At 38.6% G+C, this 27360-nt stretch overlaps 2 protein-coding genes across 5 annotated transcripts in view; both read left to right on the forward strand.

Moving 5' to 3' along the window:
- LOC103459081 (acyl-coenzyme A thioesterase 1-like) overlaps positions 1–27360 on the forward strand; it is a 60814-nt gene that overhangs the window by 25364 nt on the left and 8090 nt on the right. For 2 of the 4 annotated variants that reach the window (XM_081603866.1, XM_008400312.3), the window contains exons 5-9: positions 9096–9182; positions 17087–17302; positions 22844–22912; positions 25933–26141; positions 26945–27044. In XM_081603866.1, coding sequence (XP_081459992.1) covers positions 25946–26141; positions 26945–27044 — 296 coding nt within the window. In that variant the 5' untranslated portion in view covers positions 9096–9182; positions 17087–17302; positions 22844–22912; positions 25933–25945. Of the gene's footprint in view, positions 1–9095; positions 9183–17086; positions 17303–22215; positions 22295–22627; positions 22753–22843; positions 22913–25932; positions 26142–26944; positions 27045–27360 lie in introns of those variants that run through there. The other 2 variants (XM_081603867.1, XM_008400313.3) reach the window with 2 other exon arrangements.
- Positions 9725–16431, forward strand: LOC103459088 (arg8-vasotocin receptor-like). Its single transcript, XM_008400322.3, has 2 exons — positions 9725–10900; positions 12788–16431. The coding sequence occupies exons 1-2, from the start codon at positions 10006–10008 to the stop codon at positions 13057–13059; spliced, it is 1167 nt and encodes a 388-aa protein (XP_008398544.1). The 5' UTR covers positions 9725–10005; the 3' UTR covers positions 13060–16431.

Below are 27360 nucleotides of genomic sequence, written 5' to 3' on the forward strand. Positions count from 1 at the left end.
CAGAGACACAAAACTGTCCACATAAAAACACTGAAATAAAAGCTTTTGCAGTGAATCCACAAGATCCACACCTGGCCGTGTAGCAGGAACCCGTGACTGCGCCGCCGGGGGTCTGTGGATGTTTTCCGTCTGTTTCTGTCTGCTGATCTTCCTCCTCTGCACTTCAGCTTCCTCACCTCGACCTGAATCTGGACCCAGACCCGACCCTGATGAAGACGGGACTCTCTTCCTCATCCTGAGTCAGCAGGACTCGATTTAATTGTCTAAATCGTTATGTGTTGGACTCAGAGCGGGTTCAGCTTCCTGCCTTTGCCTCCATGGAGCGAAGCCATGAGGTGGATTAGCGCTCGGAGCTGATGGGTTTGGACAGGTTTCAGGGAGAAGCAGCTGATCAGAACATCATCCTCTCCACAAACCAATTGGACACATAATTTAAGGCTCTTTCATGTCTCTGAGGACGAAGCTCACCCTGTCTCTGAACTCTCATCTGAAACTCTGAGGATTAAACTTTCCTCTGAGGCGCAGGATGATCTATTAATAATACAAGTTGTGATTAACTCATTTAATGTCCACAGCTGCAAGCTGAAGTTTTTTTATTAATAGACACTTTGCACGTTATAAATCCAAAGTGGACCAAAGTGGGTCCTCGAAGGCCGGCGTCCTGCATGTTTTAGTTCTCTCCCTGGTGGTAGTAACAACTTTTCAGCATGACAATGTTCTTCTTAGGTCTCTAACGAGCCATCATTTGATCCAGGTGCGCTAAACGAAGGAGAGAACTAAAATATGCAGTCTGCCGGCCCTCGAGGACCCACTTTGAGGACCACTGATATAAATAGCTCCCACAACTGGAAGTGATCCGCGCCTCTGAACCGCCATCTTGGTAGGCAAGAGCAGAGCATGGATGAACCAACAAAAAGAAAGTATCTGGACACTCTTGACCAATGTGCAAATGGCTGCTGTCGAGATTGATCATGGAAACATGTCAGACGATGTGGATAAGCTACTTCCACTGTCCTACCATGAGCTAACTACTTACTGAACATGAAGAGTGCTACACCATGCACACACACAATCAACGTTTAAACTGATTATTAAAGGACGTACAAATTCCTTATGTGAATAACAAGTTTCTGATATCTGGCAAAGTACATGTAATCAACACAGTGCTACAGTAAATACCACTGATACTTAGTATTACACAGAGGTGGGTGGAGTACTCAAAGCGTTGTAATGTACTTGTATTATTTATGTTGGATAGAAATGGAGTGAGAGCTAGTTCTAAGCTTGTAACTTGTTTATTGTTGTCATAGCAACTGCCTACCAAGATGGCTGTCAGGTCCTGGAAGTGTGACGTCACATGACAACTATGTGTAATAATACTGTTTATTACAGTATTTCCAGATAGACACCATATAAAGGCGACCAGAGCAGCTTCACTGTTTTCCTGTTTCGGTTAAAATCCCGAGTCATGATCACATGACCAAAACAAACATCACTTCCTGATCCGGAAACACAAACAGCACCAACATAGAAATAACCTTACATGTTCGGTGGAATCAACTCACTAGCTCCTTGGCTGCCTAGCAACAACCTGCTGGGCAGGAAGCAGTTTCAAGTTCCCCCAAACCTTGGTTACCTAGCAACGACCTGTAGAGCAGCAGTTTCAAGTTTCCCCAATGTGCCTAATAACTGCTTGAAAATAAAAAAAACAACAATGTGGAGAAAAAACTGGATAAAACAGGAAAGGTTTTAGCAATATTTCAGATACTTCAACCAAAAACGAATCAATAATTATGTTATTGATTAGTTTTCCAGCCACATCCTACAGAAATGACAGTGAAAACGTCTAAAAACTGTTTTAATCTATGTATTAAAAATAAAATCTATACAGCTACAATCATTTTATTAGTCCAATTGTTTAATGTTTTCTTCACAGAAACAGAAAAACAGATTTTCTCTGACCTTAAATCTGATTTATCACCTCTGGTCCATCTGGTTTGTGGTCCAACACTTTTAGTCCCCTGAAGTGAAACTTCTTTTCAACATCTGTCTCTGCAGGTGGAAAGTCTTTAATCAACAATATTTCTCTGTTTCGAAACATGCAAGCATCGAGGTTAGACTCGGCTAAATCAGGGTTATTGATCCTGAGCAGCAACATTCCCCACTGCTGCGGTTTTTCTGCGCAGAATACAAATAAACCACATTTATTGGCCCTCTGGGCGTCGCTCTGACTTTAATAAACCACGCATTACCTCAGTGAATCTTTTTATCGCTCTCCACAGTCCAGGTTTGGCAACTGGAATCATGAGCAGAGTTGAGAAGAAAGCAGTGAGACTGTAAACTGGAATGAACTTTATAGTTGAAGGGATTCACGTCTTCCACTCAGTTCAGGGTGTCCAAAGTCTGGTCCCGGGGCCATTTCTGGCCCCTCTGAAGGATTTTTGGCTGCAAAAAGAAGTTATTATTCTTTTTAAGAAAAATATGAGTTAATAGAACAGCTCGTACTTTAATAGCTTATTTAATTGAGTCAAATTCCTTAATTCCTTTTATTTCTGTTTGTAATTTTGTTTTATCAAAACCAATCATTCTTGGAAATTATATTTTGGATTTCAATGAGATAACGTATAAAGAAAGGACAAATTAAAATAAAATACTTGACAAAAAAGTTAAAAATTCACATTTATTAACTATGAGTGTATAAGGGCTATACTAAAAAAATAAAACAGTGAGAATAAAGACAGAAAACTGAGACTAGTAATAAATTTATCAGAATAAAGTCATATATTGTTATACAATCAGAGACTTTATTCTCGTAATGTTATTTAATTTTCTTGGCATGGCCCTAATGCCCCGTCCTAATTAGGTTTTTGCGTTCATCTTGTTGTTGGAGTAAATAGAGCCCCAATTATTGAGCTGTTTTTACTCAAAAACAAATCTTGCTGCCCAAAAAAATAATAAAAAAGGTCAGCCCAAAAATTTTAAAAGCTTTAGGAAAAATATCTTGTTATAAGTGAATCAATGGAACTAATACCGTTTTCATCAATATTAAATAATTATTGTCTTAAAACAAGCTCCTATTTCTTACTTATTTTTATAGCGCATATATATATATATATATATATATATTTTTTTTTTTTTTTTTTTTTTTTTTTTTTTCTAGGTAACGATCTCGATCCTTCCCCACTCTAAACAGTTCCACCAATCAGCATCCTACGTATTGGCGCTCCTGGCGGTTCCACCAATCAGCAGCGAGGAAAATAAAAGCACTTCCTGGCTTGACTGCTTAGCGAACGCCTGAAAAAAAAAATCCACAAATCGGTAAATTTTCTCTAAGAACTTGGAGTTATCTTTCACATTAACATCCTTTAAGACATTTAGGTTCATTGTAATCATGTTTTACAAAAAGAGGAAAATATACGTTCAGAAAACCGATAGCTGCATGCTAATAAACATTTAAGCTAACAATTTTAGCACAAGTTCTTGTTTTTTAAACGATCTTTGCAGTTGCTTGTCGCATGATAACTCTGGAACATTCCCATTTCCGATTAATCATCAAAAACTCTAAATGAATCAAGAATTTATTCAGTGGAAGGAGATTGAATGTGTACCTGACGTCTAACAGATCTATCTGAGAAATGAGCTGGAAAACAAAAATCCCTTAAAGATGCTAATGCTGCGTGGAAATGGTTGCACACATTAAAAAGTTGCCTTAGCTGCAGGATCTTTAACTGCAGTTTGTCATAAAAACAGCGAGCGAGTGAGAAACCGTCTCTGAAAGCAATTAGCTCCCTGAGGTTTGACAGAGTGGAGAAACGGCCCGTAATCACCGTCGATCCGCGGCAGCAGGTGATGCTGGAGCCGCGGAAAGAGACAAATGTGACCTTTACGCTTCGCTATGAGGAGAAATCCTTGAAATGTAATGGCGTGTTTAAAGCCGGCATTAATGGAGATGATGGGGCTTCATGCTGCTCGCTTTCTGTTCCCTCCTCAGTTTTAGTTCATTGGTTACCATTTATAGATCATTTGAAATCAACAGTTTAGTTTGTTTTTTCCTGGTTTTAGTCCCGTCCATCTTGTTGGAGGCAACACAATTCTTTCTTCCAGTAATATTTCGGGAATAAAGTTGTAATATTATGACTTTAAAACAGAATAGTATGGATTTCAAAATATTAGTTTATTTTCTTATTATTTGGACCTTTATTCTTGTACAACAGTGGTCCCCAAACTACGGCCCGCGGGCCGGATCCGGCCCCCTGAACAATACCAGAGAGCATTCAGATATTTTTTCATATACTGTATTTTCCGGACTATAAGCCGTTTAAATGTTTCTTCAACCACCAGGGGGCTCTTTAGCAGGAAGTGAATCATTGGAAGTCAAAATTGGAAATGAAAGAAGAAAGCGCCCACTAAAACAGAATTAGGTTTTAATAGGGAATTGAAATTTAAGAATGTTGTTGATCAGTTAAATAGCTTTGAGGGGGGAAAAGAAGATTTTTCGTTTTTTTTTAAAAATAATACTGGGATCATTATGAGAATTTGAGGTATAGATATTAGGATCCAGTAGATGGCAGTAGTGCAACAATAATGGATGCAAGCTGCCGTTGAAATCTGAAGAAGAAGAAGGAAGCGCCCATTTTCATTTAGCACATGCTTGTAGCAACACGAAGGATCAGCACTTTTACTGTTACGGTTCAGAAACTACGGTAATCAGTTCAGTTAAATCTAAACTTGGCAACTTTTTATTTTTCAACCGTAATAAATGATATTTAATTGACCTGTAATGACTCAGATGTTGGATGTCGCCCTCCTCTGCTGCTGCTGCATCAATGTGGAAAACCTGGAGCGGCAGAGATAATCTGAGGCTTATATGTTTACTGGTTTAAAAAATTAAAAACTTTGGGGTTGTGGCTTATAGTTCGAAAAATACGGACTATGATCCTTCCTGGATTTTTTCTGTGAAGAACCCAGAGAGGTTTATTTGATTGAGCTTCCTGAAAAACAATACATTTTTACATTCAGGCTCAATCGTCTCATCTTCTCTGTTACAAACTGACTCCAGCCCCCAGCAGAGAAGGGAAACGTTATGTGGCCCTCAGGAAAAAGTTTGGGGCCCCTGATGTACAACTTAATTCTTGTAATAATATGACTTTGTCATATTATTCTATCACAATCTACAATAACTGAAGAATTTCAATTAATGTTACATTTAATTTCAACATTAGTTTGGCCCTAATACTCCATTTAGGATAGATTTTTTTTTCTAATAAGTAAAATTATTGCTAATTTTATTTAAACTTTTTATTTTTACTAAATGTTTTTATTTCTATTAAAGTAAATTTTAAATGAAACATTTTCACATAAAAAATTAAACTTACTGATAAAATTTAAAATGTGCACATTCATAATTTTATGACTTCATTGTCATATTATAACGACTTTATGCTGTTATTTCACATTTATTCTCTTATTTTTTGTAAGCATTTGCTTAAATGTATCATTTAAGAGCAGATTTTACTTTTTTATCAGGATATTTTTAATTGACGTCAAACTTAGTTTGATATGAAATGTTTTAATGCTAAAAAAATAAAAAAGAAACAACTTAATTTAAAAAATATTAAATTATTTTCTGCTATATTTTTCCCGTTTTTCATCTTAAATTTGCTAAATACATAAAGTCATTATAATTTTATTATATAGTCAGTAATCATTTAATAAGAGGAGCTTTAACTTTGTATTCAACATATGTTGAACTTAGTTTGATGTGAAACAATTTAATGTAAAAAAAATCCAGAGAAAAATCAATTTATTGGTAAAAAATTAACTTTAAGTTGTTCTATGTTGCTTTTTTCCCCAGTTTTTCATCTTAACTGTGTGACATAAACACGCTGTGTGCATGAAAGAAACCAGAACCGGTGACCCGATGGCTGATTGCGTTAAACGTGCGCCCGGCGCGCTTATCGCCGCGGATACCGGCCGCCATTATCTGTCAGTTCCGGCAAACTTTGACAGCTCCATAACTGCAGAGTCATAAATCTGAGCGCTGGCAGGTCTGAGCATTGCAAACCATTGTTTTACCACATTATGTAACCGTCTGATCGCCTCTCCTCTGCATATAGATTGGACATTAAGAAACCAGCCGAGTTACTCCGGTGTTTTTTCCTGAATCGCGTCTCAAACCAGGAGGTTTTGGGAAGAAATTCTACTAAATAAACACCAGGAGACTCAGTCGATATCAGATTTTCACGTAAGTTATCGCAATAAATGATAATATTGTTTGGTTTGTAACCATTTTCAAGCAACATAATGAAAATGATGGGTGCACTGATTTATCAATCGGCCTTAATTTGAGGAGATCGATGATCGGCCGGTACTTTCATGTGAAAAGGGTTCTTACCTCAGCAAAGGTCTAAAAATCAGCCGCTGTCCTTTTCTGCCTTTAGAGGTTTGACGGTTAGACCCACCCATCATGTCAGCCCCGCCCACAACAGTAGCCCCGCCTACAGGGTTAGCCCCGCCCACAATATTAGGCCGGTCCATAATATTAGCCCCGCCTACCAGGGTAGCCCCGCCCACAATGTTAGGTCCGCCCATAATCTTAGCCTCGCATACCAGGTTAGCCCCGCCCACAACATTAGCCCCGCCTTCCGGGTTAGCCCCGCCCACAATATTAGGCCGGCCTACAATATTAGCCCTACCCACCCGGTCATGTCTGCACGTTTCCAGCTAACAATAATCTCTCTACTTTTCCCAACTTAGCAACTTTCTTGCAATATTTTGCGACATTTCAGATAAAACATAAATTGGTATCAGCCAAAATCAGAATCGGCAGGTCAGGGTTTTTAAAGATCAATAATCAGCGATCAGCCAGAAAACCACAATCAGTGCAGCCCTGATGCGAAAACACATTCTCATATATCAATTAACTTTAAATTCTAATAATATTTAACAATGGAGCTGGAAGGTATTTTAAATATCCAAAATAAATAAACAAAACAACAAATAATAATAATTACAAAGTCTCTGGAAACAAAATTATCCTTAAAGAAAAGCAGCAAACTGAAGACTTTCATCACAATGCAAATGGAAGTTATTGATTTTGCTTGTAATTTATCATGTGATTAATTGATTTATTGCGACAGGCCTGTCGTTGATACCGATGCTAATACCGATACTTTTTGTCATCTAAACTTGATTTATTATCAAACCTCTGACATCTTGGTGTTTTTTTTGGTTTTTACCTTTGAATTATATTATTAAAACTTAAGAAAGAATTTGAACAAAGTTGAATTAGATACTTTAATAGCTAATTAAAAAGATAAACAGAAAGAATATAATAAAATGTGTTTTTTCCTAAATAAAGCACAAAAAAATATAATTTCAGAGAAAGTGAAAACTAAATCCTTTTTGAGGTGGAGTTAAGAAACTACAACACAAAAATAAACTAAAATTTCACGAGGAAATGTATATATTATGGTGAAAACAGATTATTGTTATAAAATGGGAGGGTTGTTTTCCTGTTATGGATGTTTAAAAGACCCAGTTGGTTTTGTTCCTGCAGCAGTAAAATCATCCGGTTCCTTCAGGAATCATAAAATGCTTTTAATCCAATAAAACTTTATTAATCCCTCGTCAGGCTGAAAGCTTCAACTCCTGCTTTCCTGATGAAATCAGAGAAAGCTGGAGTTTCACCAACGTTGAATTTTATTTCTGTTTTTAGCTTTTTCCTTAATGATGAAACACGTTTTCACACCCTGACCTTCATTTGAATGTTTTTTGTATTTGTCCTTCAGTAAAGGGATCAGTGAGTCTAGAGATTTAATCCTTAATTTTCTTCTGGGTTTCCTCATTTTTATCACTTTAATGTTTTCAGATAATCAAATAAACTTTATTACAGGCAGTTTTCATGATTATTTTATTTATTAGGAGAGTAAAAATCAATCCACCACTGCTGATTTATTATGTAATTGTTAAACGATTATTAAGATTCAAGTTCAGATATAATCAAGCAATTTCAGTTACTTTATATTCTCCTGATAGCATTAAGCTAACCTTAGCATTTTAGCTAATACATGAATGTTAGCATACTGAGTGGAGTAGGTCACTGTTACGCAACATGCTAGTGATAACTTACATCCTACTGGTAGTATCAAAATGCTAGTGACTGTGTGCTAGTGATAGCCATCATGCTAACATTAGCCTTATAGCTAAAATAAGCATTTTGGCTAAGAGACTAAGGATTTTAGCTAATTTTTTAAAAAGTTTTTGTTGGCTCTAGTGGCCTTTATTTGAAAGTAGTTTGACAGGAAACAGGGTAATGAGAGAGGAGGAAGACATGTGGCAAATGTCACCAGGCCAGGAATCAAACCTGTGACCACCGCCACAAGGACTAAGGCCTCAATACGTGGGTCATGCTTTGCTCCTACGCCACCACAGCACCATGGATTTTAGCTCATTTTTGATGTGTTGGTCACATTTAGCATACTGAAGGAAGTATGTCAATGTACATCCACATGCTAGTGATGCTATTTAAGCTAGCCTTACTGTGTTAGCTAACTTTTTATCATCGGTACGCTGGACTCCAACGTACACACACACTTTGGCAGGCTGCTTTAAAATTTCTTCAGAAAAGTTGCGGTTATTCTCTACAGTCCGGCGTAAAACAAAAGCCCTGACGAACCTCTGGAGTTGTCGCGTCTTATAAAAGTTGGCCTTGATCTTAAAGGCGGCAGAGCTGGAACTTTGATCTGCTTTCCGCTCTGCCTGCAGGAGTTTTCCTTCTCCATCAGGAGCGACGCAGGTTTCCCTGATTAAAAAACAAGCTGAGGTTATCTGGCTGTCGACACGCAGACCCATTAATGTCACACAGACTCGCTTTAGAGCGAGACCTAGATCTGCTAATTAGATGCTGATTACATCAACAGTTGCTGTTGATGATGAAGTTTATCAATATTTAATCTGTTTTTCCACAAAGCTCCAGTTTCTACAGACGAAACATTTTCTCTTGCCTGGAATCCGGAGCTGAATGAACAAGTTCTGAATTATAGAAGATCAATAAAACTATATGTTAACTAGAAATGTCATTTCTATGCTTTCAGTTTCTGGTTTGCATGAATTACTGCATCAATGCGGCGTGGCATGGAGGAGATCAGCCTGCGGTTCTGCTGGGGTTCTGGAACCTTCAGGTAGTCTGGATCGTTGGTTCTGGTGTCTCATCTAAAACTGAACCGATTCATCGATTATTAAAGCAATTATCAACTAATTTAGTAATCAATTAATCATTAACTGGAGCCTACAGACTCAACAAAAAAGAACAAATGGCTTTTGGCAGAAATATATAAATACAACGTTTATGTTATTTAAAGGACAAAATAAATTACAAAAAAATCACTTGGAAAAAAACTGTTTCTACATAATCAGATGGAAATTTTGGTATTTTAATTACCAAAATTACAATAATTTGGATAATTATCAAAAAGTATCAGGCAGGTAAAAGATGTTTTTCCTAATCAGTTTTTTTCAATAAAAAACTGATGAACAGAAACTGCAGGCGTGTCTGTCTGTCTGGTGAATTTCTGGTTAAAACATGTTTGTTTTTCATTCAGTGGGGAGAAAATCCACAAATTTTACCCAAGTGAGAATACTTCAAAATAAAATTACTCAAAAGTACAGCGAAGTAAAAATGCGTTTCAGAAAAATACATTTTTTTCCAAAATGACTCAAATAAAGTTAACTAGCTCCGACAGAACTCTGATTAAATCCTTAACTGTCATTAGATGCTGAGATCTGCGCTGGTTTTGCGGGTTTTACGTTGTTTTGGGCTGGAGACCGTCAGATCTGGCAACCTGAGCGCGTTGACCCCGGGCACCAAACGGGCTAGGACCGCCCCTGCGTGCGTGGGGTTTCCACAGGAAGCTCTAAAAGAGGCAGACCCGCATCAGCTGCGCCCAGACGCAACATCTCCTGCTGTTTGTCCCTTCTCCGCCTCCGTCTCTCCGGAGCGCCACCATGCGCTCCTTCAACGCCACGCAGCGGAACCTGAGCGGGACCGCGAACCACTCCGACCCGTTCGGGCGCAACGAGGAGGTGGCCAAGCTGGAGATCACGGTGCTCAGCCTGGCGTTCGTGGCGGCGGTGGCGGGGAACCTGAGCGTCCTGCTGGCCATGCTGCGCAGCCGCAGAAAGCTGTCGCGCATGCACCTGTTCATGAAGCACCTGAGCCTGGCCGACCTGGTGGTCGCCTTCTTCCAGGTGCTGCCGCAGCTCTGCTGGGAGGTCACCTTCCGCTTCTACGGCCCGGACTTCCTGTGCCGCATCGTGAAGCACCTGCAGGTTCTGGGCATGTTCGCCTCCACCTACATGATGGTGATGATGACCGTGGACCGCTACGTGGCCATCTGCCACCCGCTGCGCAGCCTGCAGCAGCCCACGCAGCGCGCGTACATCATGATCAGCTGCAGCTGGGCGTGCAGCCTGCTGCTCAGCTCCCCGCAGTACTTCATCTTCTCCCTCAGCGAGGTCCGGCCCGGTTCGGCCGTCTACGACTGCTGGGGTCACTTCGTGGAGCCGTGGGGGCTGCGCGCCTACATCACCTGGATCACGGCGGGGATCTTCCTGGTTCCGGTGGCCGTGCTGGTGTTCTGCTACGGCTTCATCTGCAGGACGATCTGGAGGAACCTGAAGGGCAAAACGCGCAGGAAGGGCGCGGCGGACGCTTCGGCGGCGGGCGGCAGGTCCGGGATCCTGGGCAGGAACTCCGTCAGCAGCGTCTCCACCATCTCCCGCGCCAAATTACGCACCGTCAAGATGACTTTCGTGATCGTGGTGGCTTACGTGGTGTGCTGGGCTCCGTTCTTCACCGTTCAGATGTGGTCCGTGTGGGACGAAACCTTCTCCTGGCACGGTGGGTCTCACTTTCTGCTCCCAAATTAGAACAAAATTAGAGTTTTTATTCCGGTAGCGCTTTTCTAACGACGCGTAAAAGACGCAGATCTGCGCTTTTTCTCTGCAAAAACTGATTTTTAAATGAAAATAAACGAACAAACTGTTAATTTTTCTTTTCATAACAGCTTTTAACTTCCTGTTTTATGTTTTATTTGATTTATTGAAGTTCTCTGTTTGTAATTTAGCTCCATTCCTGGAAGTTAAGAGTGTTTTTACAAGATTTCCTCCTGGCACCGCAGATCTCACTTCCTGCTGCTAAATAATTATAGATTTTATTTGTGTAGCGCTTTTCTAACGAGGCTCAGATCCGCGCTTTAGTCTGTAAAACGGAAATGTTTATGAAAATAAATCAAGAAAATGTTTATTTTCCTTTCCACAATGTCATGTTTTATGTTTTGTTTGAGTTTTTTATAAGACCTCCTGACACCGTTGGTCTGACTTTCTGCTTCTATATAATAATAATAATAATAATAATATTAGATTTTAGTTAAAGTTTGCTAAACGGAATATTTACGAAAATGAATCAGCAAACTGTTAATTTTCTTCTTCCTAAAAGCTTTTAATCTGTGATTAATGTTTTATATTGTGATTCCTGAGTGTTTAGAAAAGATGAATAAAATTATTATTATAAGTTTTAGTACTATATTCTCATCCAAACTGTTTGTCTCGTTCTAAACTTTTAAAATTAAATTATAAGTTAAATCTCTAAATGACCAAAACGTCTTTAGTGCTAATTAATTATCCTGTATCCACAATAATTCACTTTAATTTATATTTGCTGTAGTAATTAAATACAATTCATATATTTGTCTTCTGTTACCTAAAAATGCAATTTGTCATTTTTTAAAATGTAGTTTTTAATATTTACACAAATTAGTTAAAGTTTCTTTTTCCTTTAAAATCAACAAGAAATTATATTTTTAATGAAAAACATAAAGAATGAACAACTAAAATATTTTACGGCACTAAAAAAACTGTAGAGACAAAAGTGTTTTCATGAAAATTAAAAATATTAACCATTTATGTTAAAACATCAGAAGGTGAAATCATGAGGAAAAAGTGTTAAAATGTTGAGGAAAACTTTTCACATTTCATCGTTTGAATCAGCAAATGGTAACAAATGTCACTTTAACAGCTGAAAATCTGTATCGTGATGATAAACGGACCAATAATAACATCGGCCGATACCGATATATCGCACAAAGTTATAATATTACAGGGGAAAAGTCAGAATAAAATCATATTGCAAGAGTAAAGCTGAATAAGAATAAAGTCAAAATAATACCGGAAGAAAGTCGTTATTATCCTAGAATAAAGCAAAATTATCAAAATAAAGTCGTACAACAATAATGTCATAACATTACCAGAATAAAGCTGTACGACAAAAAAGCTGAAATAATACAAGAATTAATTTGTCCGACAAAAGACTTGTAGTCTCTTAAAGTCGTACGAGAAAAAAGTCGCAATAACACGAAATTAAATTCAGAAAAAAGTCGTATGAGAAAAAAGTCGTAAAGATGAGAATAAAGTCAAAATACTAGAAGAATAAAGTTGTTACAACTTTATTTTCAAAATATCACAACTTTATTCTTGTAATTTTATTTTATTCGTGTACTTTGACCCCCATACACCGTCGTAATGACCTCGGATCACCAAATATGCAAATTAGATTATGACATCATCCAGTGACTTTGAAAGGCAGCCAATAGCTAACTCCCTTGCTGAGACGTTTATGTCGGTGGGTTCAGACTCCAGAAATGATTCAAGCTGTTAATCATCCAGGTGAAACGCTGTTGAAACTCAACCTGGTGATTTTTTAAAAAACGTAATTTTTTCCGCCCTGCAGACTCGGAGAACCCGGCGGTGACGCTGTCCGCCCTGCTGGCCAGCCTCAACAGCTGCTGCAACCCCTGGATCTACATGATCTTCAGCGGCCACCTGCTGTCGGACTTCCTGGGCCTGCTGCCCTGCTGCCGCCGGCTGCGGGACCGGCTGCGGCAGCAGAACTCGGACAGCAGCATCCGGCGCACCACGCTGCTGTCCCGCCTGCAGGCGCCGCGGCCGTCCGACCTCAACTTCACCTTCAAAAACTGTCCGCCGGCCACGCCGCCGTCCTGACTGCAGACCCGCCCGACCGGCTGGCATCAGCCCAGGGAGCTAAAGGAGAGCTCGGTTCGGTCCAAACGGGGAACGTTCACTTCCCGTTGTGGGTTCAGCAGCACTTTTCATGGCGGCTTTGTTAAAGGGGCAGTATCATGTAAAAACGACTTTTTCTAACTTTCCGTCATGTTTTAATGTTTTTCCCTCGTGAAAAACAAACCTGGAGAGTTGCTTTGATTCTTTCATGCGTGTTTGAGACATCATTTAATCGCCATGGCAACCATTCAACTGTTAAAACGCCTGGCTGGGCTTAGCCCCGCCTTCGAGGCGCAGCTCCTCCCCCACTCAGCTCCTTCAGACTAGCCAGCAGCAATTAGCAAACACCTGGTGGAGCTGCAGAGCTCGTCATGGAGTTATTCTCAGAGCAACGCTGGTAAAGGGTTAATAGAGGAGCCATGTTGGGATGTCTTCCTGAGGGCGGAGCTTCTTAAAGAGACAGAGGCCCAATTTTAAATTACATTGTAAAACTTCTTCCAAGTCATGTTTGATATATAGAACATTTTTATAACAGCTGACTGTAACATAGTTAATCAGTCAATCAATCAATTAATTAATTAATCATGCTATAAAGTGGAAAACGCATCATGCTGCCTCTTTAACATATTTCAGATGTAAAATAAAGGAATATGGCGCCAAACGGATGGTTTACCAATACAAGCTGGTGCTAAGCAGTTATTAAATAAAGGTCACCTGGAAGCCATAATTGTTTTGGCTTTAAGGACAACTAGGATAAAAGAAAATCTAAAATGTGGTAAAAAGTTTGTTTATTTACCTTTATTTTTTTTGGTTGTAAATTCTTCTAAGCTTAAATAAACATCCAATAAATTTGGATTAATGAAAAAATACTGAGAATAATCTGGATTACCATCTGCTGCAATCCTAAAACTCCAAACACAATTTAGATGTTATTCATGGCTGTTCTACGTAGCTGAGTAAATTCTGGTTTTGGGTTAGACCCGAGGATCTAAAATGTGTTGTGAGCCAAAAAGCAGCTAAAAACAATAAAAACTGAACAACATTATCATGTTTCCAGTTCCCACTCATGTGTTTTCCTTCGTAGGCAGGATGTTGTCTCCAGAGGACTTGCTTTCGGTTTGTATTTTCTAGAAAATAATCCAGTAAGCTGTAGGTTTGTTGTGTCACTCGCTTAGTTCAGTAGAAAACAGTGATTGTTGTTCAGGCCTGAAACAGGGACATTGATTTCCTGACAGCTGGAATCTAATGACCTTCATGGGACGTTTAAATACAGGAACCAGATCTGGAACGTCAGCTTTGCAAATGTATTATATTCTCGGCATGTTTACATTTCTTACATAAATACTGAGAATATACAGGTTTTTTATTAACATTAAAGCTAATTAGATGATTACATAAAAATTTTCCCAAGAGGAAAATCACTGATTCTCCTTCATGGAAACCATTGAAACCTTTGAAATGTGGCTGCAGTTGAACTTGATTTAACTTGATTTCCTGAATGGAAACTGATTCAAAGCCAGAGTTTATAAAACCTAATGGATGTAATTTAGTTTATATTAATGGAAGTTCTCTTTACCAAGTCAAACTCCGTTACTGGTTGAGGTTTGGGTCATTTATTTACCTCATCCCACTCATCTTCCTCACTAAAATCACTGAAACGTCACTTCATCCCACTCATTCTCCAGATTTCTCCTACCCACTCATTTTCATCCCAATAATCTTTCTGTATTGTTTTAAAGCCCCAGTTTAACTAACTCATCCATGTCAATCTTCATTGTAGCTCTTTTTATCCCACTCATCCCCTCATACTGGTTTCAAATTCACCCTTTGCTGCATTTATTCTTCTCGCTTCTCTTCCATCAACCCACTTCATCCCACTTATCATCCTCATAAGTTATTAGCCCCACCATTTAACCCACTCATTCTCCTCATTTATCTTTCTCACCCTTTCCATTCAACTCGTCACCTTAAAGCTTTTTAAAACTCCTAATCGCCCCTTTAGCCATTTCTCATCCCTGTGCTTTTTTATCCAGTCATCCCACTCATCCTCCTCATTCCCATCCTGACCAGTTTTCATCCTCCTCATTCTTCCCACATCCCACTCATCCTCCTCATTCCCATCCTGACCAGTTTTCATCCCACTCATCCTCCTCATTCCCATCCTGACCAGTTTTCATCCTCCTCATTCTTCCCACATCCCACTCATCCTCCTCATTCCCATCCTGACCAGTTTTCATCCCACTCATCCTCCTCATTCCCATCCTGACCAGTTTTCATCCCACTCATCCTCCTCACTCCCATCCTGACCAGTTTTCATCCCACTCATCCTCCTCATTCCCATCCTGACCAGTTTTCATCCCACTCATCCTCCTCATTCCCATCCTGACCAGTTTTCATCCTCCTCATTCTTCCCACATCCCACTCATCCTCCTCATTCCCATCCTGACCAGTTTTCATCCCACTCATCCTCCTCATTCCCATCCTGACCAGATTTCATCCCACTTATCCTCCTCATTCCCATCCTGACTAGTTTTCATCCCACTCATCCTCCTCATTCTTCCCACATCCCACTCATCCTCCTCATTCCCATCCTGACCAGTTTTCATCCCACTTATCCTCCTCATTCCCATCCTGACCAGTTTTCATCCCACTTATCCTCCTCATTCCCATCCTGACCAGTTTTCATCCCACTCATCCTCCTCATTCCCATCCTGACCAGTTTTCATCCCACTCATCCTCCTCATTCTTCCCACATCCCACTCATCCTCCTCATTCCCATCCTGACCAGTTTTCATCCCACTTATCCTCCTCATTCCCATCCTGACCAGTTTTCATCCCACTTATCCTCCTCATTCCCATCCTGACCAGTTTTCATCCCACTTATCCTCCTCATTCCCATCCTGACTAGTTTTCATCCCACTCATCCTCCCATCCTGACCAGTTTTCATCCCACTCATTCTTCCCACATCCCACTCATCCTCCTTAACTTTGGAATAACTTTGCACACCATGATGTTTAAGCTGAAACTGTTATTGTTTGTAAATTTTTTCTCCTGTAAATATCTTGTTTACTTATGAGCTCCTCCAACAGGGGGCGCTGCAGATGCATGTTTAAATTGTTTACTCCATAAATTGACATAAAAATAGTTTAAACTGTGGTGGGTTATAAATTGATGTGCAGTTTGTTTAATGCGGTAAGTGATGTAAATATTTGTGTTTTGTGACGTTTGGATTTTGTGCGTTGTGTTGGGATGGTACCGGGTTCCCTCAGGTGTTGCATTTTGTACCAAGCTGTCGTCTGTCTGCATGTTGTAGAGCACATGTAATAAAAAAATGAAAGTTTTATGTAATTTCATGTCTTAGTTTTTGAGGTTTTTTTATTATTCCTGCTTTAGATGCTCAAACAGTGAAATATCCTTGTATGCTTCTGTTCACTTTAGATATCCGGAGAGAGGACACCATGGACAGGAAATGGTCAGGGCTGATTTTGGCCCCGATTTTGCCCTTCTGACAATGTTAAGAACACCCTGACCTAAAGTTAAGCTTAAGCAATATTCCTGCAGGTTGTGCTATGCTAGGAGTGATTTGGTCTGCTTGGAAGGACATTAGGAACACTCCGATCCCAAAGTTGGGCTATTCAACATGTTGGATTGTCTTGGCACGATGTTGCAACATGTAATGTGTTCACTAGAGTACAAACAAGAATGCAGCCTTTTGAATATGAGGAGTCAGAAAGTGAGGTGAAATCTAAATACAGAAGACATCTGCCATTGAGCACCAGGAAGTCCAGTGGACGTTGGCGACGTCTTCGTATCGTTTTGCTCTGTTAAACATAGAAAACAATCCATCACCGTTGCTTCTTTCCAGTCGGCCATGTTTGTTTGCTCTGAACTCATGATTGGTCTTGAGTAGTTTTGTGAGATTTCCCATCTGACATCTGAATGTTCATGAGTGACTTCAGTTTGTAGTGTTGGAGGATATTTTCTTGACACCATGTCTATGTCGCAAAGCTCCAGCCACCACACTGGTTTCTTCAACGCCAACGGCCTCCACTGTCACCAGATCTCAACCCAACAGGGCAACATCGTTCTACAGGATCACCTGGAGCCACGAGAGTCACATCATGAGATGTCCAGCAACTCATGAATCCAGTCTTTGAAGAACGTTGCAGACCTGGGCTTGGTCTTAAAGCCGATTCTGGCCTGGTGCGCCTGTAGCCTTGGCTGGTAAGTGTACCGTCTCTTCTGGAAAACATCCTGAACGTGTCCTGACCAGATGCTCAACCACCCTTCAGATGACGCTCATTTCAGCTGATTGTATCTCTTGAGAGTTTGAACACATCTGGATCAGCAAATCCAGATCTCCAAGCAGATGAAAGTGATCTATCCATCCTTCTGCTGTCGTTTAGGAACAAAGACATCAAGATACTTGAACTCCTCCAGTTGAGGCAAAGAGGAGGTCAGAGCTGTGGTTCCTGTCCTGGTTCCTTCACTCTTAATTGAGCTCGTTTACTGGGAAAGGGTCTTTGGTTGGAGATGCCAGTAGAACATCATCTGTTAGAAAACCAAGACAGTCTGAAATTTGCAGATCTTTCTTTGTGGAATTTGCAGATTCTCTCCAAGTTCATCAACTTGTCCAAACAACATGCATGCTAGTTTGACAGTAGAGTTTAAAAAACTGGTGAAGAAACTTTTATAACATCTAAATTCACTAATTTACCAGGTTTAGTCAATGAAGAGTCCTTCTGCAAATGAAATAAAAGCACCAAACCGTGGATGTTCAAACAAAAAAATAAGAAAAGCAGAAGCCGGGGGAGGCAGACTGAGAGCTGCTGCTTCCAGATTCAACCTCTGAAGAAAGTCAGAAGCTCAAAGTGTTCCCCTCAGAGGTTATGATGAAAGGAACAATAATTTCCTGTCTGCGATAACTTAATTAGTTTGGAAGCACCTAAAGTGATTAAACAGCCCACTTCCTGCTGGGCTTTTTAACTGCCCTGCTCCTGAACAAAAACACATCCCTCTGCTGGGAAAATTACTGAAAGCTGTCATCCAGATATGCAACAGCTGTCAAAACAGATTTGGAAAAAAATACTAATTTGCAGGTAGAAAACCCAGAAACTGTTAAGGATGGTTTTTATATTACTGGTAAATTTAGCAAAACTCTGGCTCTGATACTTCCTTTTGATCCCGGGTTTTCTCGCGTGGCCACGTGCGGGAACAAAAACACAACAATGCGTGTTGACGTCACAGAATTACAGGATTTAATCCAATCAGAAGTAAATATAAGATAGTACAGGAAACTAAAGAAAGACAGATACAAACATTGTTACCTGAGACAAGAAGACAAAGAAATATCAAGGACGTCCTTGGAGAAAGAGCTGGTGCAGAAGTAAAATAAATCAGCTTTTTTCTAAAATGTTTCCCTTGTGCACAAACTTTTATACCCTGTAGGTGTGTTTTCCTCTTTAATGTATTCAAATAAGGCGTATCTCTACTTGACCAATTGGAAGGCATCTCTGGCCCTGTTAAATTTTAGAAAAAGTCCCGCAGTTTGGTCGCAAGATCAAACACCTTTTGTTAAATAAGGTAGAAGCAGACTCTCCGAATTCATGGTGGTTTATGGCTTTCACAGATCAGTGTGAAAAGCTAGAACTTCCTACTGATTGTTTCCCGACAGACAAAGAGCAGATCAGAAGATCTTGGCAAACAATCTGCTTTAACTACAGTAAAATATATCAATAGGTCAGAATATGTTATAAATTTTAAAACTATAATTATGGTATTTCAATCAAGTCATGATAAATTCTAAAACTAACTTATTTTAAATTTATTTTCTTAACAGTATCCGGCCTCCTGTGGCTCTACAGCCATCTGGGCAAAGAGAAACAGATGCAGGAACCTCACAGGTAGCTGTGAAATTCTGGTTTCTCTTCTGCTCTGCCAGGAACAAACCTTTAATTCTGTATTTTAATTCAATGAAAAGTTCTCCAAAAACCCAATTTGTTATTCTGCACTCAGCATCTCCAAAGTTTAGTTCTGATATCAAACCAAAAGCAATAGATAATAAACAGAAAATAATGAAGTACAATTCCTGTTTCTAATTAGGAATTAGAAACAAATAAGAATTAAGACATTCATTCACCATAAACCTAAGTATTTTCTAATACTAAACAAATCATTTTCATGTGATTCTAATATAGTCAGAAATAATACAATTTCAAATACATTCATCATTAACTAAATTAATTCTAAAACAAGATAATAGAATTTTCAGTCAAAACATGTTATTAATAACTAAGAAAAATGTCTTACAAATTAAATGTTAGTGATTTAAAACATTTTATGTTATATTCAGTTTTTGCACCATGTCAGATGTTAGTTTGGAAGACTTCTCATCCTGGTTACGTGAACCGACCAAAGTTCCCTTTCTCAGAGTAATTCAAGTGATACTGTCCTCCACCTTCCTGCATATGTTAATTTATGACCTCCTGTCTTTAATGATAAGACCCCAGGGGTCTGAGCCGAGGCTCTCCTGCAGATCTATTTCAATACTTACCCAGCAATAGTATTTGTTTCAAATCACTAACAGAAACCTGTTCAAACTTAAGAAATTGGTTCTAAAAGGTTTAAACTGTGTTAAACACTCAAAATAATAATTTTTCTCAACAAAACCAAATCCAATGTGAAGGTAACTGTTCTGTTAGTGTTCATATGAAGTGCTTTGCAAACTCAAACTTTATGCTGTGTGTCATTTAGGAACTTAGTTGTCCTCGAATGAAGCTACATTGGCTCTTCATCTTCTTCTATTGCTAACTAGCTAGCATCTGATAGCACCAACACTTCTGTACCCACCATTCATCAATTTGTCCAAAGAACATGCATGTTAGCTTGAAAACAAACTGTAACGATGTCAATCCTGAGAATTTGATCAGAATTTGATCCATAAATATTTAGTGAGCAAGCTAACTATTTAGCTCTAAATTAAATACTTAGCTCAGAGATAGCTAAATGTTCAGCTATCAGGTAGCTAAGTATTTAGTTAGCTATGAGCTAAATAATAATAAATAAATGATAATTACCAAAATAATTAACTTGCTAACTGACAAATTAACCCCCATTTTTCCCACTGAAAAGCCCTAAATATGGCTGCTACGTTTTGACTGTGTGACTTTATGAACTCCTTCCCATTTATATGTTTATAAATGAAGCAATCTGTTAGTAAAAGGTTGAACCTGCTGTGGGAATGTTTTAGTTTCCCGTCTGGTTTTTAAGGAATTTCAGTTTAATATCAATCACTCTGTCAACGCGGCCCCAGCTTAGCTGAGGTCAGGAAATAAGAGAAAGGAAGTGCATTGTTTAAGACAGGAAGTGGAGATGGATGCAGCAGAGCAAGGCAGCCGGCTCTTAAAAAGGAGCAGTTGATGTGATGAAAGTGGTCAGGGTGGAGACCCGTCCTGTACGCTGCCTTTAAGTAGCCTCTATCTGTCTACACATCCACATCCCAGCCTAATTTACATCCAGCCGCTGTCAGTGAGCCGGCATGTGGTCATTAAAATATTAAACTGAAGCTTTTCCAACTTCCTGTAGCAGCCAGCTGCGCTGCAGTAAAGTATTGTTGGGATCCCGTCACTTCCTATGGTCCACATTTCTCCCTGCGTTTGTTTTTTTGACCAGCTAAGTGTAATTGGTGCACAGCTTTAAATGTGGGAGGCTAAAATATTAATTGTCCTTTTTGATGCCAGTCACGGCTAAGTGGGCAGCCATGTTGTTATCAGAAGGAGAACAGAACAGGCAGACGGGTATCTTGTTCGAACAGAACCGCTTCTCGTGTCTTTAATGTCAACAGCGAACTGAAGCTGGATCACAGCTTCTCCTCGTTTGTTTGAAGTCATTTAGTTTCTTCATTGTTGTTTTTTAATTTATTTATTTGGTCTTTTTAAAATTACTCATTGAAGACCCAACATTATGCAGTATTACAGGTTCAGAGATGCATTTTTCTTAACGCAATATGTTTTAAGATTAATTTTTACCTGCATTAGGAAGATGATACTATATCGTAGTAATTTCACTGGTATATGATAAACGCTGCTTTCATCATTTATTGCATTTTTTTCATGTTTTCATAGCGGAAAAATGTAGATCAAGACACAGATCTGTAAAATGGGAATATGTTCTGCATCAGACAGTCCAGAACCCAGATTCTGATCAATTACAACCAAGAATGTTGATTTTAATCTTACCAAAGCTTCTGTTTAGCCTAATTTGTCCTATTAGTCAAGCTTTATGCATAAAGTTTAAGGATCCGGTAAACAGCTTTTTACTCCAGTTTCCTCCACAAGCAGAACCCCGTGCTTTCAGTCTTAACTGGATTATGTTGCAACATATGTGTAAAAACAGAAGTTTCAGTTTGGTTGGATGACGACCTTTTGGAAAGGTTTTGAGTTTTGTAAGATTTTTAGCAGAAAATTCAAATTCAAAAAAACTTTCTAAATATTTAGAACGGATGTTGCAGGTCTGCCAGAGTGAGGAAATTGTGTGAGTGTTGGTACAATCTGTCCTGCTGCAGAAACACTTTTATGTTCAGCTGCCTGAATGTTTAGCTTCTTAAATGTCGTCCTTTCACAGCGTTTCTCCTTTTAAACTGGACCCAGTGACTGTCAGTCTTTGGGTAATGGTGCTGTCTTTTTCTCAGTCAGATTCACCGTTTTATTTAATTAACAATGTTTTTAAAACAGTAAACCCATGGCAATAACTTTACTTTTTTCCTGCTTTTTTATTTTTCAAATGGATAAATTAAATCTGCACTTGAATGTTTGCCAGTTATTGTAATGTATATACATTTTATTAATCAGTTTTGTTTAATTTGGTAATCACAAACCTTGTAGTTGAATTTTAAATTAAAAGTACCAACAAATTTAAAGTTTTGATTTCTTCACTGTGCGTAAATTAAATGTCTGGTCTAACTGCCTTAGCTTGCATATTCCGTGGGCCGGCTCGGCTCGGCTTTGCTCAGGAAACATGGCTGAGAAGTATAACAGTTTTGTGGAAGATAAAAATTAAAAATAAGTAAGCAAACATGACAAAATATCCTCAAATATTCCCTGAATTTAAAACTATGCGATGTTAATTTTTACGAGGAACTTGAAACGAACACAGCATTTAACGTGCCACCATGTTTATTCCTCCACTTTTCCCTTTTGTTTATAGACTGGCGTAAATGTAAGTATAGCCGAATTGACAACAGAGTGGCTAAATTTAAAATGAGCAAGCTTAGGTTTTGTCAACGGTCGTTTTACGTTAGTAAAAGTAAAATTTTTAATTTGAAGCATTAGCTTCCTTTCGCAATATTTTTAAAGTGACCGCGCTTGACACGAAGCGTTTTTCACTCCAACTTTCTGCCTGTTTTAACGGTCCGACAGAACTACGAAAAACATATGTGAATGAGAGAAACTTTACTGTAAATTCGGCTGTAATGAAATAAAGCTTATATAAAGGCAAAAAAGTAAAAAAATCAAATAAAATAAAGAAGAAGAAGCAATTTAACTCCGTGACGTGATGATGCAGTTGGTTTGTTTGCCATTTTGGCGTGACTTTTACACTTTAAATAGGTTTTGGTTGATGATTTTCTTAAAGAAATTAAAGCAAAACCTTGCAGTGGTTCTCTGGTTTGTTGAACTGTGAGTTTTTCTGTGCTGAAGGATGAAGGCCAAAGTCCAGGACTGTCCGATGTTTAACGTGGCATCTTTCGACCTTTTTATCTTCATTTAGCAACACAGATCTGGAGGTTCGTTTGGGTCCAGTTCGGTGGAAAAAGGTGACCGCGACGGACGTTTTCAGGTGAGTCTAATTCTATTTTTCCATCAGCTGGAAAAACATTGCAAATACACAAAACTTTACCAAGTATGTTTGGTCTAGTTTCTAGTTCAAATATCTATACACTTGAAATTATAGGAAACTAACTTAAAAGTCAACTTTCACAAGATATTGATGAAAAACTACTAGCTTTACTGACAGATTATTTCACTTGTAACATGGGAAAAATGTCTTGTTTCAGGTAAAAAATAAAAAAATAAAAAAAGTATGCCAGTGAAACTAGTACTTTTTAAAATTGATAAGGAATTATTGACTTAAAAAGCTCCAGTATCTTACTGAAAAGTTGCATATTAGTTAGTTTTGTTAGTATTTCAAGTTTTGTTGTCATAAGTGCACTAAGGTATTTGCACTAGACCCCACATCAACACTGTTGTGAGTTCAGGGAGCTCAGAAATCTGCAGCAGACATAAAATAAAACGGCTGAATTCGCCAAACAATTACAGGAAATTTCCTCAAACGTTCAGGTTAGAAAATCTGAAAGCTATCTTTTTTTTTTTTTTTTGGAGATGGAGAACTGAGTTGGATAATAATTTTAAAAAGTAAGTATTTTTGCCTTTAATAAGTAACAGACTCTTCACCATCAGTGAAAAGAAGAAAATAAAGACTTTGAAAACAACAGACAGGTGCAAAAACCAGCGTGTTTGTTTGTCACTAGCTGCGTTTTATCAGTCATGAAATTGGAAATTGGAATTACGAAAATGAAAATGCTTTATAAGATCGATTGGCAGAATGTTTTTGAATGACTTAATGTGTGAAGAAACTTACTCATGTGATTTTAATTGCAGTTCTTATTTAATGCCCAGCTATTGCAAGTTGTATTTTTTTGACATTTGTGGAATATCTACAGATATCATGATGAGTTTATCAGGTTTGAAATATCTAAAGGTTTAATATATTTGAGAATCATCAGTTGAAAAACTGAGAACGTATTAAAATCTATATATTTCTAACTAGATGAGCCAAAAGCTCACTTTTCAAAGTAATATAATCAGGTTTGGAGACGGTTGTTCTAAAACGTTGAGGTCTGTTTTCTCACCAGAGTCCCAGCATTAAAATGGACGTATCTAGTTCATTTTAAAAAATATTTCCATAAGTTTGACATCATCAGAAAGATCACAATCCACTAGAATAAGTGAAAACACCAAGAGGAGATCAGTCCAGTTAGTTATTTCTCTAAAATCAGTTGTGATGTTCAAAATGTTTCCTCTATGTTTAAACGGAGCTTAAAAAGCTCCAGCTGGGGTTGGACTCCTTCGCTCTAACTGCAGGGCGTCTTGTCTCTTCTTTCATCCAGGTTCTCTTATTGTTCCTTATCTTTGATGGATTTCCATGTTTGTAAAACACAGACTGGCCTTCAGTTTCCACGGTTACATGGCAGAAAGGACAGAGATTTAATTGAATAAAGTCATATTTTCACAAGTCTACACCTTCTCAGTGTCTTTCAGACTTGGTGCGAAGAAGATAAGTGTTTAAAAACAATTAAACATACTGAATTTAACCTGAGAGTCAAGAGAAAACTCATCTTAAAGCTGCAGGCTTTCCGTTTCTTTATAGAAAGACTGATTATGTTGCAAGGTTTGATCAAAATCTCCCACATGCACATGACTGAAGGATTTTTTATTAAAAATGACCAAACAAAAGCACGCAGGTGCAGCGAGTCACTGATCACTGCAGCAGCTTTTCCATGAGCGAGCTGAGAGAGATTCACACGAACAACCTGAATTATCAGAAACACAAGAGGGACGGATGATGTAAAGGCTTCAGATGACGGACAATGCAGCTGCATGTGACGGTGATTAAAAACTAAACATCAGATTATTTGCAGCAGGATTACTGAAGTGATTCAGAGATCACAATGCTGCTGTAATCCCAGTAAAGATGATTCATCTAATATGAGAAGTTTAACATTTACTGTAAAAATGACAAAGGTTTGAAAGATGTAGTTTAAAAACCCTCAACACTCTGAAGAATTATGCTAAACCGCCTCCCTCTAGCGGCCAAAAGGCAGAACTGCAACATAGACTGCGATAGAAAAGTGCCAAAAATTTAGAGATTAATCTCAGATATAAAAAAAAAACATGAAAATTTCTAAGTTTAAAAAGTTGAAAATGTTCAACTTTTTAAATTTTTGAATTTCCAAGTTCATTCAAAAAAATCTCAGAAATTTTTCTAGCAAATTTTTACCTGTCAAGCTCAGACATTTTCAAGTTTTTTCTAGAAAGTTTCTGAGATTTTTTCCTGCTTTTCCAACAACTGGAAACAATGTTCTACCAAAACATCTCAGAAATTCTTAGATTGATCTTACAAATATTCTAGAAACATTTCCAAGTTTGTAAAGTTGACAATTTTAGATTTTTGACTCTGAGAAACTTGGAAGTTGATCCTAGATAATCTGAGATTAATCTCAAAATTTCTGAGTTTAATTCTGAGATGAATTAAGTTTGTTTTCTGCGTTTCTAACCAACTGGAAACCAGTTTCTAACAAGCATCCAGATGAACTTTGATGCCGTCAGTTGTCACAGATTTCTGCAATCAGGTTTGGACTTTGGTTCCTCTCAAACGTTGCTGGGATCATTTTTATTTAAACGCCACAAAGACAAAGGTGTGAAAGTGTCTTAAAGGTGAAAAAAGTTGCATTGATCAAAGGTTTCTGGCCTGTCATCATCCGGTTATCTCTGCGCTCCGAGTTCAACTGGGGTCATTTTAAAAGTTCAAGAAGATCAAACAGAATCCAAATATCACATTAAAATAATCAAATAAAACTTTTACAGCTGGAAAAATGTTGCATCAGTTAATTTTTATTGCCTCTTGGTAACTTCCAAGTGTTCAGTACGAACCTGATTATTAAAGGACATGCAGTGAAATCACTGTTGGAGCGAAAACTGGTCGTTTTATTGCCGCTTGTATCTCAGGGTAATAAACATGTTGGACTTTTGAGTCGGATACATAAAGGCGGCGGCGCTGCACCGTGTGTCTCTCCACAGCTGATCGGCGGCCATGTCTCTGAGCTCTCCTCCTCCGATTCTCTCCGTCCGGCCCTCGCGGGCGCTGGTGGACGAGGCGTTCGAGGTCCTGGTGGAGAATCTGGCGCCGGTGTCGCCGTTCACGCTGCGCTCGCTGCACCACTCTGAGGACGGGGACGACTGGGAGGCGTACGGACACTACTTCAGCGACCACAGCGGCAGAGTGTCGGGTCGGTTCTGGTCTCCGTCGAATCAGCCTGAGGAGACGAATATGTCCTGCAGCACCTGTTGGCTCTTTGCTAAACAGAAAATATTATGCAGGGTTTTGTAAAATCGACTGTTTTTTAGCTTTGCTTCATGCTACGCCTGGATGGACCTAGCTCCGCCTTCGGGGCGCTGCTCCCCCTCCAAGCTGCAGTTTCCAGTTTTTAAAGAGACAGAGGCCCAATTTCAAGACATTAAGTTACAAAGTCAAATTTCCTTTAAGTCATATTTGATGCATTTTTATAATAACTGAAGTTATTCTATTGTGCTATAAAATGGGTGAAAAACGCAGACCCTAATAAAAATGAATGCAAATATTTTTAATTTTACTGGAAATAAACGTGAATGCATGTGAAGTAAAAGGACTAAAATATTTACCACCTTGTAAAATCTCCTGGAAAAGCATAAGTTGCTGCTTGGGGTAAATGTAAATGTCTCAGTAAATAAAAATATCAATAAGGTAATTTATTGTTTTGCAAAAATCAAAGTAGAACCTCATAATATGAAGATTTATTCCATCCTGAATAATATATTATTTAAAGCTCAACATTGTTTCTCAGACCTTCAACCAATAAAAAAAGGATTTTTAATATAAAAAAGCTTTAAATCACTCAAACTAATAATTTTATGCTATACATATTAAAGTACATCTAAATATTTTAGGAATTATTTAAGCTCTAAGCTGATTTCATCCCATTAAAAGAAAAGATGTCTGAGACGCCCATGCAGTCTGGATTTCAGATTTATTCAGTTTTCCGTCTGAGTTTAGTTTCGGAGGATCTGAGTTTTGGAGGAACGTACTCTGGGATGGAGCCCATGGGTTTGATTTGGAGCATGCGTCCGGTTCCAGGCAGCCGCACCGGACTCAGGTAAGACATTTTCAACTCCAACGTTACCGGAAGTTTAAATTAAGCTGAGTTTTATCAAAACCAATCAAGTTCTGCTGGAGTAACTGAAAGATAATTGGTTTTTGGTCTTCTGACGTCACGTTTGCAGAAAGAAAGGACTTCTTGTACGATATTGGAGGCAACCTGTCATTTGTTTTCAGCGTCTCGATTGAAATTTTGTCATGGTTCAATCAGATAAACATTAAAAATGACCTATTATGCTTCCTTTAACAGGTCTGTGGTCTACAGGACATGCTCGGACATTATTTGGAAACATAAATGTAACTTTGTAATTAAC

Source organism: Poecilia reticulata, chromosome 23 (genome assembly GCF_904066995.2).
Source record: "Poecilia reticulata chromosome 23, P_reticulata-male-v2, whole genome shotgun sequence".
Lineage (NCBI taxonomy): Eukaryota > Metazoa > Chordata > Actinopteri > Cyprinodontiformes > Poeciliidae > Poecilia > Poecilia reticulata.

Excerpts from the sequence above, each read along its gene's own strand:
- LOC103459088 (XM_008400322.3), top strand. The coding sequence starts at position 10,006 with ATGCGCTCCTTCAACGCCACGCAGCGGAACCTGAGCGGGACCGCGAAC. Across the intron at positions 10,901-12,787 it reads CGAAACCTTCTCCTGGCACG|ACTCGGAGAACCCGGCGGTG; the intron begins GTGGGTCTCACT and ends TCCGCCCTGCAG.